Here is a 22,471-nt window from a genome sequence, read left to right on the forward strand (position 1 = left end):
TGTTTCAAAAGAGAATTTGGGATGGACAAGCACACAGCCTCCTGGGAATCAGAAAATCTGGATCTGTAATTCACTGAGTGTGATTTGGGGCAAGTCACGGAACCCATCTGAGCCTGTTTCTTCATCTGAAAAATGGGGGAGAATAACACCTATATGGCTGATTCACACCTTTATGAAGATCAAGTAATATGCGCAACAATATTTTGTAGAAGATAAACATATTTATGTTGTAGTAAAACATCAACATTATAGATATAGACAAATGACTCCAAACTTACCTTCTGTCAAAGCAACTCACATGTCTGCTTACAGTGAATCAATCGAGAAAGACTTTATTAGTCTTATGACAGTTCATTCTTAATTCTAGAGATGAGGGGTAACTACAGGGCTGACAAATGTATTGGAACCTGGGGTGCCTGGGTGGCTCAGTCGGTTAAGCCTCTGCCTTCAGCTCAGGTCATGATTTCAGGGTCCTGGGCTCGAGGCCCACATCAGGCTCCCTGCTCAATGGGGAGTCTGCTTCTCCCTCTCCCTCTGCCCTTTCCCCTACTTGTCCTCTCTCTCCCGCCGCCAAATAAATAAGTAAAATCTTTAAAAAAAAATGTATTGGAACCTGACCACAAGATGCTATTCCAGTCACCAGAAATCTCCAAAGATCAGAATCTTCAAGTACTCAATGAAAAAAAAAGAGTGTAGCACTTGGCCTACCATAAATGGTATTACCGTATGGGTTGGCTATCTGTCCCTACTGTTCTTATGAGACTGAGAACAAGAACAGTTCAGAAGTATGACAAGGAGACAAAGGTGAGTAATTAGGTCTGAGATGGGGTAAAGACCCCTTAGAGTTCACCTCTTCTTCTGCTTTATAAAAGGCAGTATTTAGATGATCAAATTTACTGGTCAGTAAGTACAACTCCAGAAGAAGTGTCCCCCTTCTGGTTGGAGGCCATAATGAGAGTAGCACTAATATGGTTTGCCTAACATCCATATTCTAGGTTATCACATACAACACCTAGAGATGAACACAGCGTCTGTTCAGAGTTTACAGTACAACATGGAAACAAGAGTCAGAAATCCTGGCATGTGATCCAATACTATATGAAGGATGGTAAGTTTCTTACATGTTTTAGAGCTTTAATCTAGATGACTGTAGAGCACCAAACCAAAGCAGACTAAAAAAAGCATTATCTTTAGTTTTACAAAATTAATCTCCTTCTAGAGGAGACCTCAGAGACCAAATTACAGGAAAGGAAATTTTATAGCTGTATTACAGACTCACCGGGATTTATAAATGGAAAGGATGACAGAGAAACCACACCACTGAACTCATTCTGTTCTAAATTCTGTATTTCCATGGACAAAAAAGGAAGAGGAAAAAGGAGGTCAGGTTCTTACATGAAGACAGAATTTCAAATTTCCATCCATTGTTTAAATGTATCTGAATGACTTACTATGTTAAGGACCTGGAACCCAGAAAGCTTTGCCCTGTCAGCAATTTTTCTAATGTGCAACCTCAAACTAAGATGGAATTTTCCTTCCAAAATCACTAACTACTAGCAGTCAAAAGCAAGAGTAACCTGGGTAATAGCCAGAGCAGTTACAGTAGTGACGAATGGCATTTTCCTCTTTAGATGCACAGAGACTCTAGTTTAAACTTGTGACTGCCTTTAACATGGAAACAAGCAGATGGCAAAAGTTATGCTTGACCTTCCTGCTTGGCTCCTCAAGAGTGCCAATTTATATGGAGATGGCTCAGAAGAATAATAAATTTCAGTGTTCCTTCTTGGCACACTATTTTCCTAAAACCATTTTCAGTAGTCATGTTGCACACAAGGGGGACTTGATGTGTTTCTAAGGTCAGGGAGGAAAGAGTCCAACTGCTAGCTAAAAGAAATAATCTGAGTAGTTTTCCTGGTTGGAGGGGGCAGCATCACTGTTAGTAGGTACTGAACACAAAAACTTTTATGACTTTACAGCTAATCTGAAACACACAGTCTCTATGGATTAAATGAAGATAAAATAGGAACATATGCTTGTCTAGTGGAAAAATAAATCTATTAAAGTTCAGAGCAACGTGGGGAAAAATGTGCCCAAAGAAATTAAATATTGAAATGATTAAAAATTACCGTATGATCCAGCAATTCAATGCCTAGGTATATACTAAAAGGAACTGAGAGGAGGGACTCAAAGATATATTTGTATGTCAATGTTCACTGCAGCATTGTTCACGACACCCAAAAGGTGGAAATGACCCAAGTGCCCACGAACAGATGAACAGATACACAAAATGTGGTATATGCACACAGTGGAATATTATTCAGTCATAAAAAAGGAATGAAGTTTTTGAATATGAATGCAAATCCCAGATCAAAATGCTAGAACTCAGCAATACATTAAAAGGACAATATATAGTGATGCAGCAGGTAGGGTTAAATATTAAAAAACAAAACCAAGGGCCGCCTGGGTGGCTTAGTCACTGGGCGTCTGCCTTCAGCTCAGGTCATGATCCCAGAGTCCCAGGATGGAGCCCCGTGTCAGGCTTCCAGCTCATCTGCTTCTCCCTCTCCCTCTGCCCCCCCCCCCATGCTCTCTCTTTCACTTTCTCTCACTCTCTCAAATAAATAAAATCTTAAAAAAAAGCAAAACAAAAAGCTAAGCTAATTGATGAGATGGAAAAGCCATATGACTATAAGTAAAAGCTGAAAAGTCATGTGAAAAATTTCTACACCTGTTTTCTGGCAGACATGCTTAGTGAACCAAGGTCATGGGTCTAACTCCTTAACAGCCACAGAATCCGGAAACAAATAAACGTCACAATTCGAGTCTCTTTGCTTAGTTTGTTGGCATTATCCTCAATGCCTAGAATAGTGCCCAACACACAGAAGGCACTCACTCAATATTTACTGAGTGAGTGAATGAACAAATATACTAATCAGAGTCACTGTCATAAACATCAAGAACAAATTGCCTCGGGGGGGTGGCGCCTGCGTGGCTCAGTTGGTTAAGTGTCTGCCTTCAGCTCAGGTCATGATCCAAGGGTCCTGGGATTGAGTCCTGCATCGGGCTCCCTACTGAGTGCTCCTCCTGCTTGTGTTCTCCCCTTCTTGTGCTCGCTTGCTGTCTCTCTCTTTCTCTGACAAATAAAATCTTAAAAAAACAAAATAAAACAAAACAAAAAAACAAATTGCCCGAGATCCCTACTTATTTAACTCAGAAAGAGCATTTCTAAAACTTTCTATCTCAGGGTCCCTTCATTTCCTTGGAAATTACTGAGAGCCCCAAAGAGATTTTGTTTTCGTGAATTGTACCTATTGATATATACCATACTGGAAATTAACGCTGAGAAGTTTAAAAACCATTTATCTATTAATCCATTTAAAAATAATAATAAGCTCATTATGTGTTAACATAAATAACATATGTTTATGAAAAATAACCCTATGGGGCACCTGGGTGGCTTAGTCGGTTAAGTGTCTGCCTTCGGCTCAAGTCATGATCCCAGGGTCCTGGGATTGAGTCCCACATTGGGCTCCCCGCTGGGCCAGGAGTCTGCTTCTCCCTCTCCCACCCTCTGCCCCCGCTTGTGTTCTCTCTATCAAATAAATAAAATCTTAAATAAAACCCACAAAACTCTATTCCCCCCCAAACAAAACAAATTTCTTGAAAACAGTGTCACTGTTTCTGTGCCTTTGCAATCATCTTCGGTGTCTACTTTAATAGAGGCTGGCTGGACTCGCGTGTATGCTTCTGTATGGACTCTGCTATGATATGTTGTTGTGGTTGAAAAATATGATGAAAATCTGGCTTCACACAGATAAGTAGTTAGAAAAGAAAGAAATATTTTAATACCTTTTTCAGGTGCTTGTTGATAATCCTCCTTGAAACTACATCAAAACCTGAAAAGTGGTAGATTCTTAACGATTAGCTGCAGCGTGGAATCTAAAATCTTTTTAATGAACTTATCATACCATGCTACTTTAAAAGCCCTTGGTCGCCTCCTATGTGGCAGAGCTGTTCAAGCAGGCAGGAAGGAATCAACTAAAATTTCTAACAAATTACTAGTGGCCTAGTGTGGGGCTAGTGCATCAGGACAGAACCTTCGGGAGCTGCACACGCACAGCGCTGCACAGCCAATCTTGGGCTCCTTCCCAAGAGCTCTGCTGCGTGCTCATGAGAAAAACTGCAGAGTGGGGAACTGGGAAGGGCCTCCTCTCATAATGCAGAGACAGTGGAGGAGGTTAGTGGACGCTGTTGGAGAAGTGTGAAGCCCTGAGAACCACTGCTCAAAGCCATCTCTCAGAAGCCGTTTTTAGAACCCTGGGTGAGAGGCAAGCCCGGAAAACAGATGATGCAGGTCTTAAGGACAAGACAAGAGAACAGAGCCTTTCGGCACCTCTAATGGAACAGCAGATACTCTGGACCACAGGGAAGCTGTGCGGCAATTTTCATTCTGACAACAGCACGCTGAGGGACAGTAGGGAGGCTTTCAGGGCAAGTAAACCTACAGCTGCTTTGAAGCAAGGCAAGTAGGAACAGAGACGAGCGGAGCTGATGGAAAAGCCCCAGGACCGTGACCAATGCCTGGACGCACAGCATTAGGATATTCCAGCGGGTGACATCATAATCCACGGCAGAGACTGGCCATTTGCTAGGCACACTGAGCCCCACCACCCTCAAGGAAGTGCGATTCTCTCCTTATCACAGATGAAGAACCTGAGGCTTGGAGAAGCTAAGTAACTTGTCCAAAGTCACACCCAGTGGCAGAGCCAAAATTTAAATTCAAAAGTTTTTTCACTTGACCCAGGCTGCCATCCAACATTACATCAGTGACAACGTCCAATCACCCCAACCCTTGGAGAATTCAAATGAACTGCTCAGTCCTTCACTGCACACAGAGGAGAGAGAAGACAGCTGTTTGAATTCCTTAGCGGTTGTCTTAAAATCAGAGATTTTTAGAAGACAAGTGGCGAGGGGTTCCAATACGCAGCGGCCAAGTCACTCTGCCAAAATGGGCAGAAAACAGGATGAAGCACAGTGCTAAGACTGGCCCAGTCACTACAAGTCCTTGTCTCGACTACAGTCAGCAGCGCTCTACAAGCAGGCCAAACTGAACACTCACTCAGAGTCAACTTGCCAAATAAAGGCAAACCAACCTTGACCTCTGCACCAGATGTCAGAAATCCTGGTTGTGGAGCCTCGATCAAAACCAGGGGCCCCATTCCCCTACGAAAGGCTGCAGGCAAGGCACAGGGCCCCGAGAACCCTCACAACCTGACTCCAGCACTGCCCCACGGGGTGGTCATAGTGCTTCCTGCACTCCCAGGTCATTCTAAGGTCATAGCAATTTCCGAAGGTTAGTATCTTCTGTGGACATTTTGAAAAAAATAATTAAAAAAAAATGTAAAAGAAACAAAAAATGCCTAACCATTCTTGGTCACTAATGGAAAAATTTGATCACTAATGGAAAAATTTGAGCATATGCTTTAAAAGCTCAATTGCTTTAGATTTAGTATGTTTCAGCAGGAGGAAGTGAGTGACATGCCCCTCCCCTTCCTTTTCAAACTATTTATAGTCCCTTTAATAGTAATGCCATTTATTTTCTTCCATCAGTGGGCTTCATTTTCCTCCCAAAGAGAAGATGAGAGAATAAATTTGAAGTGATGGAGGGGAAAAATTCAAATCATCCTGCTAGAGAGCTGACAAATACCAATTCATAGCCCCACATAATGAAGATCAGTGTTATGCTGTGAACTCCCACCATTTACCTAGTTCAGGGTCTTGGGGAGCACAGTTATTTTCATTTTAACGCCTGAATTAGATGATAGGCTAATTAAAAAAAATTTATTGTTATGTTAATCACCATACATTACATCATTAGTTTTTGATGTAGTGTTCCATGATTCATCGTTTGTGCATAACTCCCAGTGCTCCACGCAGAACGTGCCCTATTTAATACCCATCACCAGGCTAACCCATCCCCCACCCTCCTCCCCTCTAGAACCCTCAGTTTGTTTTTCACAGTCCATCATCTCTCATGGTGCGTCTCCCCCTCCGACTTACTCCCCTTCATTCTTCCCCTCCTGCTATTGTCTTCTTTTTCTTTTTTCTTAACATGTATTGCATTATTTGTTTCAAAAGTACAGATCTGTGCTTCAACAGTTTTGCACAATTCACAGTGCTCACCATAGCACATACCCTACTCAATGTCGATGATAGGCTAATTTTGAGGATGAAAAGCAAAGAACACTTTCTCCTTGGAAGGCAACATGCTTTACTGATTTAGTTAATAAATCTTTATGATATCTCCATGAATAAAGAATGCCAAGTATGATTAGTCCCCTTTTCTGAGGAAAATGGAGACATGGAAAATTTAAGAGACATGGCCCTGGACAGATACCAAGGACAGGAAGAAATTCTGTGTTTTCTGGGGCTGGCACTTTGTACCAAAATGAGGATAAGGAAGAGAAAAATAAGTCTCTCATAGTGAGAGCCACATGGCTCTGAACCCATCCTGTTCAACCTTTTCATCTACAACGTGAATGAAGACACAGAAGGCATGCCTGGCAAGTCTGCTAATGATAAAACGGGGAGGTTATCAAGATTCCAAAAGGCCTCAACTGGCTGGGACAATTAAGCAAAACTAGCAAGATGAAATGGGGTGCGGTGGGGGGAGACATAAAGTCCAACACTTGATCTCAACAGAATCTCTTAAACAGAGGAGGGAAAAGTTGAAAAGTAGTTCATATGCAAAAAGACCTGGGGCAGATGTTGCAAACTGATGGCACAGATGTGTTTTGTTTGGCCTTAGCAGTATTTGTGAAAGACAATAAGCCAACATCTAAAAATCTGGAGAGTCCCATAAAAATCCGGATTTCCGGCTTCTCTTGAAAAACTGATAGATCTGGCATCTCTGGGTCTGCATTCAGGCCTGACCACAGCTAGTTTGAACTGGGTTGTGGCTGTCCCCTTTAGACAGAGCATTCATTTGCCCACGGGATACATGTGGATGCACACTGGCCTGCTGAAGCCATTTAGATCACTTTCTTAGCTCTGTGGACATCTGTTTGCCACTCTTGACCTGGGGGTTTCAGAGAACAGCCAACTCGACTGTCAGCAGAAGCCAACAGTGTGACACGGCTGCCAAAAACTGCACCCAGTCCGAGGTAAGGGGAGAACAGTGTCTAAACCAGTGGTCCTTAACCTTTGAAGAGTCAGACTCCTTAGAGAATTTAGAAAAATCAATAAGTACTCTCTCAAGAAATAAATCTATTCATACAAAAATGAATAATTAATTTCAGGAATTATAATAATTAATTTCAGTCCCCCTGAACCCCAATTCCCACGTTAACAGCCCCCGTGCAGAACAAGGAGGTAAGCCATCCCACTGTGTGTCTACACAGTATGTCTACTCCTGGCCAGGAACCACATTTTAAAAATGATGCTGACAAACTGCAAGGCAACCGGGATGATAAAGGGTCTGGAAATCAGATCATAAAGCTGAAGAAACTAAGAATGGTTAGCCTAGAAAAAGGAACACTAAGAAAGGAACATAATACCCATTTAAAATTTTAGAAACTATGATGAGGAAAAGGGATTAGGCTTACACCCATCCTGCTGGCAGAACTAGAGCAATGAGATGTTAAAATGGGGTCTATTTTACTATTTCAGTTCAGTCTAAGAAAGAAGTTTCTTACAACGAAAGCTGCCAGAAGCTGGAATAGACTGAGACTGTCCTATACAGCAACATAGTGAGCTGCCCATCACCGTGACTGCCCACGCGGAAGAAGGCCAATGAAATGTCAAGGCTATCACCGAAAGGATTCCTGAACTGCATGCAAGATTGTACCATGGATACTTAAAGCTTCTTACAATCAAATTTTGGTGAGCTGAGCTAGAGATGGCAATTAACACTTTCTTCCCCTCCCAAACCTTAATCTTGCTCTGATGCAACAGTAACAGTACAGCCAAGCTCCACTCCAGAGACAGAAGCCCAGTGGCTGATGCTTTTGGTGTTTCTCAGTGAGCATACTGGGAAGTGGTCAAGCTTGAGCCACCCTTGAAACGTCACACGCCAACCTTTTCTTTTTCCAACCTGCTCCTCTATTCACCTCTTTCTACCCACAGTCAAGCCGTCTGTTTTAATTCTTGGGAAGCTGCAGAAGGTTCAGAGCATATGAGATCCTGTATTAATTGAATTGACTCATCTTACCCACAAAGTTTGAAACATGTGGGCATTTAATTAAAGCTTTTGCCTGATGATTTCAGCAGAAGAAAATGGGGAGAATTCTGTGCTGTATTAACTTTGTACGAGCATCACAGTCTGGTTAGAAGAGGTCACAGACTAAACCAGTTCAAGTCTGCCATGTAGGAGGTGGTCAACAATCAGAGGCTCTCCAAAATGTGGAACAGAGTGCTAACCAGGCAGCTGGTACTTCAGAAATCTCAAAAATCAAAGAAAGTGCCTTACTGTACCTTCAATTTCTAAATCACTGCCTCCTCAGAAATAATTTTGTAGTGAGAAGCACTGCTTTTCAAAAATTTTTGCTAAAAATATCTTTTAAGACACTGTGAACAGGAAGTAAACATTCCCCCCCTTCTTTACAAATTAAAAAGCACATCAGTTCTGGTTGAACATAATCAAGATGCAATGTCCTTCGATCCATAATATTGCCCTCCTCCCGAGTGTTCCTCAGAAGCTTAGGTAATAAGTTCTGAAGGCGGACTTTTCCTCTATTCCAGGGAAGAGGGGAATCTGGGGCCTCTTGACCTATAAAAGTCGGTATTTTGGAACATCTGTAACTCTCCCAAGTCTGTGCCAGTCAAATAAGAGTCTCTCTTCAGCAAACCACCAGCCAGCCGGGGCTGGACAGCAAGACTTTTACCCCTTGGAGTTGAGAAGGATGGGACCCAAAAGCTCCCTGGAAAAAAAAAAAGTCTCGACCTCAGCTTGTGTTACAAACTGCTGGAAAAGACAGATGGAGGGGATGACAGGAAAAGCAATTATTTCTTCTGGGCTTCCTTTCTGTCTGGATTCTAAGGAGACGAACACAAAACTCCACCACAGATTGAAATGCTATCTAAACATTCTTGAAAATGTGGTCTTGCTCTCTGAAACACGACCTGCCCTGCTGCAGCAACCTGTAACCTATTAATATGGGAAGGTGGGGAAGGCCAACGTTCCTGCCTGCTGTCTAATTTGGGGCCCGACTCTCCACTACTGCTAGTTTGTGACCACAGGTTAAAACATACATAGCATGACCCAACAAAAAATCCTGATGACTCATTCACATTATTTTCCCATTCTTGGAATTTGAACTACCTGAGACTCCTGTAAGTATTTTCATGAGCCACTCTGAGCGCAGGCTTAATCACACTAAATAGTTGTGTTATTATTTCAAATAGTAGTCATTCAGGACTAGTCACACACAAATCAGGCTCTCAACAGCTTTATGGGGACACACACTGATCATAATGATGTTTTATGGTAAAGGGATTTTGTTTATTTTAGTCTCACACAGACCAAATATTCAATACAGTTGAATAAAATTACTGCATGTGAACTATGTGTTGAGAGAAATACAGAGATAAAGACGATTCAGTTCTTGCCTCAAGGAACTTATAAACTAGTCAAGGAGACAAGATGTGTTCACTAGTAAGTCAGAGGAGGCCATGAAAGTCAAATGGAAAGTATGGGCATAGGCCTGGGAGTTTGTGGGCGGGCAGAAAGGATATACATCTAGTTGAGGGATATCAGGATGAATCTGCTCTTCTGTAGAATGAGTTCCAAGTCCCCTCTACGTCTAAAATTCTGATTCCTTTTGTATGTCCAGGTGAGCTAAACAGAAAATTTCATGGAGAAAGTCGTATTTGAGCTGGGCCTTAGGTAAGATTTTGAGATGAAGTTACTAGAAGAAAAGGAGAGAGAAAATTTTAGGCAAAAAGTACATGGGTTCAGAAAGCACAGGGCATGCTTGTAGAGCACTGAGTCTTCTGTATGTATGGATCTCAGCAGGATGCAAAATTGGAAAGGCAGATTGAGGCCTTGAAAGCCAAGCAAAGAAATTTGGATTTAATTCGGTAGACAGAATCCACTGAGGTTTTTGAAGAGGTAGATGACACGGCCAGACATATAGGAGGAAAGCTAAAGGGCAGAAGGAGGTTGGAGTGTTTGCAAACTATCTTGTTACTCTTGCGAGAGAGGAACACAAGCAGAGGGAGTGGGAGAGGGAGAAGCAGGCTTCCCGCTCGGCAGAGAGCCCGATGCGGGGCTCAATCCCAGGACCCCGGGATCATGACCTGAGCTGAAGGCAGATGCTTAATGACTGAGCCACCCAGGCGCCCCTACATTGTTACTCTTTATTACCTCCCAGGGCCCCATGTACACAGGCCTCACCTGTGAAGTGGTGCTTCATGGGAGAAGCCTAAATGACAAAAACAAAGCAATAAGGACTAAGAACCACGCAGGGACCAGGAAATTGGATCAGCTATAGGAAACTAATACGTCTACAAGAAATACTGATGATGATGACAGCAAGGAAGAAGGTAGATACTTACAAACAGGCCAATGGAAGATGATTATTAGGAGGAAAAGAAAGCCACAAAATGTAGGAGAAATAGGGACATGGATAAAACTAAAAATGTAAAAGAAAAAGAAAAAGACTCCTAACACCGGTAAGCTCCTAGTGGGAGAAACAGGAGTATGCGAGATCAGGACATTTATTTGTAGGATGACACCTCCCTTTCCCCCCAAATTTGGGTAGCACAATGTATATTTTAAGAAATGAGTTGCACTACAAAATGTCAAAGAGGACAAATAACAGAACTGAAGCTACTACGGGGGCACATGGCGACCTGACTCAGTGCTGAAAGGAAGAGTAGACACGGCTTGAGAGGAAGACTACAAAAGGTGTGCACAGCACCTGTGTTACGAGCAGATTTTGAAATACGATGCCTAAACAGAATAGAATCCAAATAGAAAGGAAAATGGTGAAGAGATAACGTCTGGCCCCTTGGTCGCTGACGAATCCCTCCACCCCATACACTCCCTTCCACCTTCATTCCCTTGCAACCGCCCTCCTTAGTCAGGAGCAAAAAGAACTATAAAACTTTGAAATGAATATACGTCTGCCACTGAGGAGAAAGACAAGGCAGCTTCGGTTTTCTCACTTGGGCTTGTGCGGCCTTGGCCTGGGCGAGCTGTGTATGCTCCTGGTTGTGCAGACACTGAGCGAGAGCTCACTGCTGGTCTGGTATTAGTGGGACAAGGCAGACACATTTCCTGCTGCGTGTGGAACGCCTCAGTAAGGAAGTGCTCTCTACAAGCAGGCGGATCAACATTTTGGTCATTTGGTTGTTGGGTCATGAAGAAATCTGGAGAGTATGAATAAGTTACTTACTTGCCTGCCATCCTGCCCCACATTTGTTTGACCTCTTACAACAGTTCGAATATTGTCATCCAGTCTCCTAGTGAAAAAGTTAAAGGATAAGAATCATTAAAACAACCTCCATTCTAGGGTGACCAAAAGAAAAAGAGGTGATAACTTACCCGTCAACTTCTGCTGGTTGCAACTACTTGTCCAGAAAACTGAACAAGTCAGAGCGATAAAAGGAAGACAGCAAGAGTAGTGTGAGAAGCCAAGGCCAGCACAGACTGAGTCTTTGTCTTTTAAAAAGGCTACTCTTAATATTCAGAGCTGTCCAAATGGGCCAATGTAACGTTTAGTATTTTTCAATGGAGAAAACCAGGGATGACGATGTTGCTGAAACTTTATGGGAACAAGTCAGAAAATTCAAATTACCCCACACAAAATCCTCAGTAATTTCCTCAGAAACCTTAAAGGGTTAAGGAGCTAGAGTGCCACATGACATCAGTGCTTCACGCTCTGGACCCTGATTGTGCAAGCTGTGTGGTACATGGGTCTGTGACCTCTGGCTCCCACAGCGACCATTTAGTGGCACCTCAACCAGAGAAATTTAGATCAATTTCATTTTTCATATAAAGGGTCTTTTAAAGGTATGTTGGGAGAAAGCTGAAAATAACCAGTCTGCAGTGATTTGGGGATCATTAGGGAATTCCCATTTTCTGTGCAAATCCTGGACAACTTAGCAGTCTCTACTAGGATTGTTACAGCTGAAGTCCACCAAAACAACAAGAGGCGTCCAACTAAACAATACATTCATGGCAAAGGTCTTCACTGAAAGACCCAAAGCTTGTAAGGGAAAAAGAAATCATCCCCTGGATTCAAATGAAGGCTTCTCCTCATCAAAAGTCAAACAAAAAAACCCAAAAAAACTGTATTTGAAGTAATGACATCAACCACTATAATATCAATTACAGTGAACAGACATTGACCATTTGCCATATATCAAAACTGGAAATCCAGACGTAGATAAACCAGAAAAAGGCTACTAGGGAGGAAGGACACTTGATGGCTAACTCTGACAAGCACATCCTAGATTAATCACATTTATTTATTTATTTATTTTAAAGATTTTATTTATTTATTTGACAGAGAGAGACAGCGAGAGAGGGAACACAAGCATGGGGAGTGGGAGAGGGAGAAGCAGGCTTCCCGCCGAGCAGGGAGCCCGATGCAGGGCTTGATCCCAGCACCCTGGGATCATGACCTGAGCCGAAGGCAGATGCTTAACGAATGAGCCACCCAGGTGCCCCAATCACAACATTTAATCTTGGGCTACCACAAATGCCAACCAGCAGATCTGACCATCCTGTTAGCTGGTACGTGCCAAGGGATACATGTATATGCCCATCCTTCTACCTAAGCCTTGGGAGTACAAAAAAAGGTAAATCTGCTAAGGAAATAAAACTATTAAAAATACAGTAGAAATGCTTTTGCCCCCTTTTATGACCAACCATTTTGAATGGTTAAAGCTTCCTTCCCTACTTATAAATAATTGAAGACTGATGAAAGAATCAAATTCTTTGCCATGAGGTTCATATGCAAACCCAGATAAAAGAATTATTTTTAAAAAAATTGTCATAAACAGCAAACTTGAGATTTCAGTGTTTTAACAGGTAAGTGTAATCCAGAATGTGATTAACTAAATTAACAGCATACTTTTCATTAATTTTTAATAATCATATGGTGTGACTTACCTTATTTTCAGTCTAATTTTGTTCACAACTTCATCTATGTTTGCCAGAGACTACGATAAAGAAGGAAAGTGACAGCTATTATTTCACTTTCTAGAATTCCTCTTTTTACAGAAATGATGAGCTATCAAGACTATTTATCTCAAAAAATTTCATCAGAGTGTGATACAATTTTATTTAAAAAAAAAAACACACAAACAAAAACAGAGATCCAGCCCCATGTCGGGATCTGCACTCAGGGGGGAGTCTGTTTGAGAGTCTCTCTCTCTCCCTCTGCCCCTCCCCCTGCTCTCTAAATAGATAAATAAATAAACAAATTAAATCTAAAAAAAAAAGTATAGCAGTTGTTGGCAACTACTGCAAATTCCAGCTTGGTATCTATTTTTTGTAAATAAAGTTTTATTGGAACACAGTCATGCCCACTCATTTACATAATATCTACAGCTGCCTTTGAGCTACAAAGGTAGAGCTGAATAGTTGCAATAGAGACAGAATGGTCCACAATGCCTAAAATACTTACTATCCAGCCCTTTATAGAAAGTTCTCCAATCCCTGGTATATAGGATTGTGACAAATTCATAAAACAAAATACAGAAACAAAAACAAGTGACTACAACACAAAACAACAAGGATAAATCTTACTAATATAATTCTGCACCAAAAAAAGCCAGACACAAGAGCATATATTGTATGACTCCATATAGTTCAAAAATGAATGAGACTATTCTCTCATGTTAGAAGCCAGCAGCAGCAGCGGAGAGCCTGCTTCTCCCTCTCCCACTCCCCCTGCTTGTGTTCCCTCTCTCGCTGTGTCTCTGTCAAATAAATAAATAAAATCTTAAAAACAAAAAAAAAGAAGCCAGCAGCATAGTGACATTATCTCTGAAGAAGGTAGTTACTATGAGGAGGCAAGAAGGGTCCATCTAAAGATAGGGGCACCTGGGTGGCTCAGTCGGTTAAGTGCTGGACTCTTTTTTAAGATTTTATTTATTTATTTGACAGAGAGAGACATAGCGAGAGAGGGAACACAAGCAGGGGGAGTGGGAGAGGGATAAGCAGGCTTCCTGCAGAATGGGGAGCCTGATGTGGGGCTCAAACCCAGGACCCCGGGATTATGACCTGAGCTGAAGGCAGATGCTGAAGAACTGAGACCCAGGCACCCAAGTGCCTAACTCTTGATTTTGGTTCAGATCATGATTTCAGGGTCCTGAGATCAAGCCCCAGGGTGGGCACTGCCCTCGGCGGGAAGTCTGCTTGAGATTCTCTGAGATTCTCTCCCTCTGCCCCCACAACACTCTCTCTCAAATAGATACATCTTTTTAAAAAATTTAAAGAAGTTGTATTAATGTCTTCTTTCTTTTTATTTTACAGAGAGAGTGCACAAGCAGGAAGAGGGGCAAAGGGAGAGGGGAAGCAGACTCCCCACTGAGCATGGAGCCGAATGCAGGGCTGGATCTCCCAACCAGGAGATCATGACCTGAGCCAAAACCAAGAGTTGGACGCCTAACTGACTGAGCCACACAGGTGCCCCTCCTTTTTTAAGATTTTATTTATTTGTTTATTTATTTGAGAGAGCGAGCGAGCAAGTGAGCAAGTGAGCAAGAGAGTGTGAAAGCGCAGGAGCGAGGGCAGGGAGAGGGAGAGGGAATCTTAGACTCCAAGCTGAGCACAGAGCCCCACACAGGGCTCAATCCCAGGATCCTGAGATCATGACCTGAGCCAAAATTAAGAGTTGGATGCTCAACTGACTGAGCCACCCAGGCACCCCTAGTGTCTTATTTCTTGATCTGAATGGTGATTACATGGCTGTAATCATTTTGTGAAAATTCATCAAGTTGTATACTTATGATTTATGTACGTGTCTACAATATATTATATTTCAATAAATAAATCAATCTATTTTTTCTGAGTTTGTAGGTCCATTAGAAAAAATGTCTGGAAGGATAGACACTGGTAGCTTTGTAATCTATACTAGTAGCTGTAAACTACAAAATCAGTAGCAGTAGTTGTAATCTAAGAAAAGGATTTTAATTTTTTCTTCTTTTTGCCTATACATATTTACTAATTGCTCTACAACTGGTTATACATTGCTACTGTAATTATAATAACATTATTTCTACTTTTAAGACAATGACAAAAACAAATGGACTATTTCCAACCTTATCCAGCAGAAAATGCGAGGAAATGGTGCCCCCTAGTGGAATAGAGATAGTACAATTTTATAGCACCATTTTAACTCAAGTTGTCAAAATACAACTTTATAACTCCTCTTTCCCTTTCCCTCAACAGATATTTTACCTGAGAAGGAATCGGGGGGTGATATAGGAATTGTGTTTATAAATTGCTACCAGCAACCTCTAGTGGCAGGAGGAGGCCAGGAGCCTGCCAAGAACCAGGTCTCCAGTGTTTGAGATGTCAGACCAGGCCATTTACATCTTGTCTATTGTTCTGACAAAGGCAATGGTTACTCAGAATTTTCAGAAATCCACCTGAGGTGAAGATAACTCTCAGAAAACAGAAGTTATTTTAATTGAGGGATCTGCTGTCAAGTCACTCTGAAACCAGCCTGGGTGTAAGTCACCACTGTGGTAACAGCTGAGTTTCTCGGAGGACCTAGATTTGGCCTAGCTCTGCATTACAAACCTGCCCCGTGTTCAGAGAGCAAGCTGCTTAGGCTCTCTGAATTTATACTTCCTCACGTGTAAATTGGGCATAACAGTCCCTACATTGACTATCTCTGCTGGAACCCGTTCCTTTAAAAACATTTTTTTGTTTTGGTATTTAAAAAGAACTATTTAAAAATGTTAACTTTTAGGGGCGCCTGGGTGGCTCAGTCGTTAAGCGTCTGCCTTCGGCTCAGGTCATGATCCCGGAGTCCTGGGATTGAGCCCCGCATCGGCGGGAAGCCTGCTTCTCCCTCTCCCACTCTCCCTGCTTGTGTTCCCTCTCTCGCTGTGTCTCTCTCTGTCAAAGAGACAAAATCTTTAAAAATAAATAAATAAACCCGCGTTGGGCTCCCTGCTCTGCGGGAAGCCTGCTTCTCCCTCTCCCGCTCCCCCTGCTTGTGTTCCCTCTCTCGCTGTCTCTCTCTGTCAGATAAAATCTTAAAAAAAAAAAAAAAAAAGATGCCAGGCAGGAAGGCTCAGAAACAACAAAGAAGAACCCAGATTGGTGACCCTGGCTGGAGGTGATACATCTCCTCTTTGAGAGTCACCCATCTGGTTTAGTTATAATGTGGTTGTACAGTTTTATCATTTAGAAATGTTTTAGTTATTGAAAAGTATTCCCTGATTCCTTTTTTTTTTATTTTTAAGGTTTTATTTATTTGACACAGAGAGTGAGCACAGCAGGGGGAGAGGGAGAAGCAGGCTCCCTGCTGAGCAGGAACCTGATGCGGGGCTCGATCCCAGGACCCTGAGATCATGACCTGGGCTGAAGGCAGCTGCTTAACTGACTGAGCCACCCAGGCGCCCCTGAAAGTCTTTCCTGAATCTAAAAGCAATTCTTGCTAATTACAGAAAATACAGAACTCCGCACTGTACCTCCATTAGAAAATAATCACCATTAGCATTTTGGTATATTGCTTTCTACTGTTCCTTCTAAGCAAATATGTGGCTTAAAAAAAATTAAACTGGGATGATAGACAATTTGGCATCTTACTGTTTTCACTTAACAACACAGACTCAGAGCATTTTGGGGGTCATTAAAAACAGCTTCACATGACTCTTCTTTCAAAGTTCTTAGTTTTATTAGTTTCATATTCATTTTTTAATAGATTTTATCTAGATTCTCCTAATCAAACCTCTAGTGAAAACATGACAAATGATTATCTTCAGTTTTCTACTAGGAGACTAGAAAAGTTTTCCAGATCATTGCTACCAAACCTGGCTACTCTTTAGCCCTATTAAATACAGAAAACTGAGTTCCTCCCACTTGGACCTAGTGAGTTAGAAACATCTAGGGATCTCCTCGCCTCTAGGCAGATACCTCCAGGCAACCACAGACTTGCAAGTAACTGCTACTCAATAGAACCCACATACACATCCTTCTCCTCCTTAGAGTGACACTAACTTTATTCTTAATATACTGACATCTACTGTAAATATTCTAAACTCATGATTCAGAAGAATTTACTGTAGGTCCATGATATAGGTGGGATTTGCCCAAGATCTAGCAAGAGATGAAAGAAATTCTAAATCATGCCACTATTTTCTATTACCTTTTTATTAAGGTCCGTGGGAATCTGGGTTGGAAAATGAACTGCTAAATATAAATCTGGGATTGGAGAAATAAAGGTATAACCTTGTGTCATAAATTTTCTTAGTTTGCTAAGAAACTTCATTACGGGGCGCCTGGGTGGCTCAGTCAGTTAAGCATCTGCCTTTGGCTCAGATCCTGATCCCAGGATCCTGGGATTGAGTCCCGTCCCACATGGGGCTCCTTGCTTTGCAGGGAGCCTGCTTCTCCCTCTCCCTCTTTCTGCTTCTCCCCCTGCTTGTGCTCTCTTGCTGTCAAATAAATAAAATCTTTAAAAAAAAGAAAAAAAACTTTGCTATATATTATCATATACATGGAGTTGTAATTAGATAAGACATATAACTGAATCTGTGTTATAACAAATGTTTACTGTTACCTTCAGTAGTTTATTTATTTTTATTTTTTAAAGATTTTATTTATTCATTTGACAGAGAGGGAGAAAGAGAGCACAAGCAGGGGGAGGAGCAGAGGGAGAGGGAAAAGCAGGCTCCCTGTTGAACAGAGAGCCCAACGCGGGGCTCAATCCTAGGATTGCGACCTGAGTCGAAGGCAGACACTTAACCAACTGAGCCACGGAGATGCCCCGTACCTTCAGTTATTTAAAATCAAATACATACAAAAACAAACCAGGAAGAAGTAAGAACCTGGTGGTTTCCTGTATAATTTCCAAATCTAACAGTTATCTTTGCTTTGATGAGTCAGCCTTCTTGATAGGGTGGGGCAGATGACATTTTCACAACTAAAACTGCTGTCTTTATACCAGTTGTTCCCAGATCTATCTCTAGCTAATTCCTAGAATTCCTTTCACAGAAAACAATGCGCTCTAAAGGCTATCTGTGAAACTTCAAAGACAATCACAGAGAATCATACCATTTTTCCAACTTCATTTAAAAAAATTAACATGTCTGTTAGAAAAAGTTTGGAAGAATATGTGCCAAAATATTAACAATTATGGGGATTATGAGCTCCAGACTCAAATATCCAAGTACATATTTCCACCTGGATGGCCCAAAAATGTTAAAAACTTAGCTAACTCTTACACCCTACTCCTACCCTATTCACCACTGAAGCCTACTCTTCCTCTTACTCCCAACTTCGGGTAAAGGTGCCAACATCCACCCACTTGGCAGGCTGGAAGTCAAAGTTCAAAATCCTTCGTTTGGTGTATCACATGCAACTGAAATGCCATTTCTTCAGTGAAGTGTTTCTGGACCTCTCAGACTTAATATGTAAGGCAGTGGGTGCTCTGTTTTCATAGTACTCAGCATGCTTTCTTCATGGCATTGCTATCACATTTACGCTGAGCATTCTTTCTCCCTCTGTTCTTCCTTGTTCTCATCATAAAACAAGCATATTGGGGGCACCTGGGTGGCTCAGTTGGTTAAGCGTCTGCCTTCAGCTTGGGTCATGATCCCGGGGTCCTGTGATCAAATCCCGAGTTGGGCTCCCTGCTCAGCGGGGAGTCTGCTTCTCCCTCTACCCATCCCCCCTGCTCGTGATCTCTTTCTCTCTCAAATAAATAAAATCTTTAAAGAAAAAACAAACCCAAAACAACAACAAAAAAAGCATGTTAACAAGGTGGTAAATATATTACTATTAAATGTTTAGAATGGTGTCTGGTGTGCCCAATAAATGTTAACTATTATTATAGTTGTAGCAGAACTTAGGACTCTTTTGAGAGCAAGCAACAAGTAATAATAATTATACAAACAAGTCATTGTAGAGTCATAATAACTTACTGTTAATCTGTTAATGGTTTAATTACTACCGATCAAGGTAGACTGGAAGCTCTATGTTGGTAAGGACCACATCTATCTTGTTCAGCCTCTAGCCCCAAATTTCTTTGAGAACTAGGCAGAGGAGGTGTTTTTTGTTCAGTAAGTGAGGAAATTTTAGACTCTACGTCCTTTCAACCAGCAAATTCTGACTTCTGACTCCTAAATAGCTTTCCGATCTTGCTCTCTCCATCCCAGTGTTCACTCAGGTTCTCCCTGTCCCTCTTAAGTGATCCATCACAGGGGTCTGCTAACTGGTCTCCCTGTCTTCCGGTTCTGCCGTCCCCCAGTTCAACCCCCGCACTGCTGCCAGGTGGAATTTTTAAAATGTGAATCTGATCCAGTCATGATTCTGACAAGAGTCCCCGAATGAACACCCACTGCCTAGAGTCATGGTCTCCAGCGCAGGGTGTGCACATCCCCAAGGGGTTTGCAATAATGCCCATTAGAGTGTGAAGAGAAAACATTAAAACCTCTATTTTTATTATTTATATGACAAACACTACTAAAACCCAATTTATTTAAGATCGGTACTAGGATATGTGCATAATATTTTGAGGGTATACAAGCTTAAAATTTAGCCCAGTGAAAAACCTCACCCACTGTGAGGTGTGTGGTATCCACAAAACTGGAGTCTGCAAGCCCAGAGAACAGAGTCCCTTCAGGGCTCTTGCTCTGCCAACCCCTTCAGCCCCATCTCCTAGGAAGCCATGCTCCCTGAGCGCACTTTGTTTCTCATCTCTGAGCCTTTGCCCTGTGCTTAGAATGACCTTCTTTCCGTCATCCTGGAAGATTCACCTAGTGGTTCACTCTGCCTTGAACAGTGTTCTACCAGACCTGCCACAAGCCTGGCCCCTTCACAGGTATCAAGTCTTGGTTTATAGGTAAGTACCTCACGGAGGCCTTCCCTGACCACTCATCTAAAGAAGCCCCCCACCCCATGCTGCCATATTCTATCGCTATGCCTGCTTTTTACCACAGCATCAACCACGCTTGATAATTTCTTTTATATGTATTTGTTGATCTGTTTATTGCCTTCTTCCTTACACTAGACTCCACAAGAACAGGAACTTGCCCATCACATTTACCACTTCTCTCCAGTTTCTAAACAGTGCTGGCACTTAGTAGACACTTAATAAATGCCTCTAACTGAAAGAATGACTCCTTTAAGATTTGGCAGAAGGGCTGCCTCCTCTCTGAGGTTTTGATTTTCTTAAGAAAAACTCTTCCCTTATTCCTCACTAAACCATTGCATACCTCTCTTCCAGTATTCACCAGTGTCTCCCCCCAACCTTGATCATGTACACTTCAAGGGGGCATGGACTGGGCATTATTCATCTTTGTGTCCCCAGCTCCTAGCACAGTGACCAATAATACCTGACAGGTGCCCACTGATCATTTGCTGAATTCATAAATGAAAAAACAAGCAGAACTCTCGCTGACCTCCCAACTCTGCTTTTTTTTTCTTTTTTCTTTTTTTTTAAAGCAGGCTCTACAAGCCCAAAGTGGGGCTTGAACTCAGGACCCTGAGATCAAGAGTTGAAGGCTTAACAGACTGAGCCACCCAAGTGCCCCAAGCTCTGCTGTTCCTAATTCTGATCTACTTCTCACCTACACACCCAAAAACCAGTTTTGTAAGAAAAACTCATCTGTATAGGCAAATCACCCAACACAACAAAGTAAAAAATAAAGTCTAAAAATTTACATCTCAGAACAGGAGTGAAAATAGTGGTATGATTCTAGGGTCATCCTGTCCACTTCACTCCTACTCTTCCCTGTTAGCTTTAAAAATCCTTCCTACTTTCCAATATACTATGGAAAATGTGGGAGGACTCTTATAAGCTAAAGGTATACTTCCTTTTTCTTTTTTTTTAAAGATTGTATTTATTTATCTGACAGAGAGAGACACAGCGAGACAGGGAACACAAGCAGGAGAAGTGGGAGAGGGAGAAGCAGGCCTCCCGCGGAGCAGGGAGCCCGACGCGGGGCTCGATCCCAGGACCCTGGGACCATGACCGGAGCCGAAGGCAGACGCTTAACGACTGAGCCACCCAGGCGCCCCTAAAGGTATAATTTCTAATAATATGCTCACAATACAAAGAATTTCACTCTCACACAACAGTATTTGGTATAAGCTACCTTCCACTTCCAGTCGGTTACAATGGGTTTGATCTGAATTTAACTCTCACTTGTTTATCAAGTCTCCTTAGATTGTGTAGTATAACACACCAATCATAACACTTAGGATGAGCCAGAAACCACTGAAATGAAGGAAACTCTATACTCACTTGTTCTGTTGGGAATAGGGTATTGATATACTCCACAGCATTGAAATCTGCTCGATCTAGAGGATCCTGGCTTGGAAACACCTAAACAAAGACAGGGGATTAAAAATAACTGTCATCTTTCTGTCTTGTTTTATGTATTATTTCTTTCCTTCCTACTGGATGGTAAATTCTTTGAAGGCAAAAAACGTATCTTTTTTCATCTTATAAGGCCTAACACAACAATTGCTCAGTAAAATATGTTAAAGTAAATCTTTAATTTTCACTAACATCTGTAATTTTAACATCTTGATGCAACTAACAGAATGTGCAAGAGTGGCAAGTTCCACAGATATCAACAAAATCCCACGGACAAGGAAAAATAAACAGGCATTGTCCATTATCAGATTAAACTAGCTGATGACATGACTGTACTAGGGAAGCCTTGATAAAAGACTTACACACTATGTCTCTGGGATGTCTCAGCATTAGAATTCACTATGCATCAAAGCAATTTTTATGCTTCAGACAGTGTCAGGGAATGGAGCTTGCCTTCGGGAACTGTCTACCTCTTTAACAGAAGAAAGAATACTGCCTTCTGAAAAACAACTCCCTTCAAAAGCTACAACTTGAAGAACATATAACAAGGTAGATTATAAAAGCAGTTGAGGGGGCGCCTGGGTGGCTCAGATGGTTAAGCGTCTGCCTTCGGCTCAGGTCATGATCCCAGGGTTCTGGGATCGAGTCCCGCCCCAGGCTCCCTGCTCCTTGGGAGCCTGCTTCTCCCTCTGCCTCTCTCTCTCTCTCTGTCTCCCATGAATAAATAAATAAAAAGTTTAAAAAAAATAAACCTGCTATAACTATGGCAATTTTTTATATCATATAGTAGTTGTAAATAATGGTCTTAATGATGGAGAAAACCTTATCTATTACCAGCTTAGTAAACGAAATTTGTTATTTCCAGTTGCCAAGGGAGCAAGGAATCAAGGTTTAAAAATAGATTAAAAAAATTTTTGGGGGGCGCCTAGGTGGCTCAGATGGTTAAGCGTCTGCCTTCGGCT

At 41.9% G+C, this 22,471-nt stretch overlaps 1 protein-coding gene across 3 annotated transcripts in view; it reads right to left on the reverse strand.

The window, feature by feature from the left end:
• VPS53 (VPS53 subunit of GARP complex) overlaps positions 1-22,471 on the reverse strand; it is a 138,398-nt gene that overhangs the window by 114,216 nt on the left and 1,711 nt on the right. For 2 of the 3 annotated variants that reach the window (XM_025851565.2, XM_073879314.1), the window contains exons 2-4: positions 21,435-21,515; positions 13,118-13,167; positions 11,397-11,463 (exon numbers count right to left, since the gene is read on the reverse strand). In XM_025851565.2, the coding sequence (XP_025707350.1) occupies positions 11,397-11,463; positions 13,118-13,167; positions 21,435-21,515 (198 nt within the window). The remainder of the gene's footprint in view (positions 1-11,396; positions 11,464-13,117; positions 13,168-21,434; positions 21,516-22,471) is intronic. The other variant, XM_025851566.2, reaches the window with a different exon arrangement.

Source organism: Callorhinus ursinus, unplaced genomic scaffold (assembly GCF_003265705.2).
Source record: "Callorhinus ursinus isolate GAN/ISIS: 27379988/994484 unplaced genomic scaffold, GSC_fseal_2.0 scaffold34, whole genome shotgun sequence".
Lineage (NCBI taxonomy): Eukaryota > Metazoa > Chordata > Mammalia > Carnivora > Otariidae > Callorhinus > Callorhinus ursinus.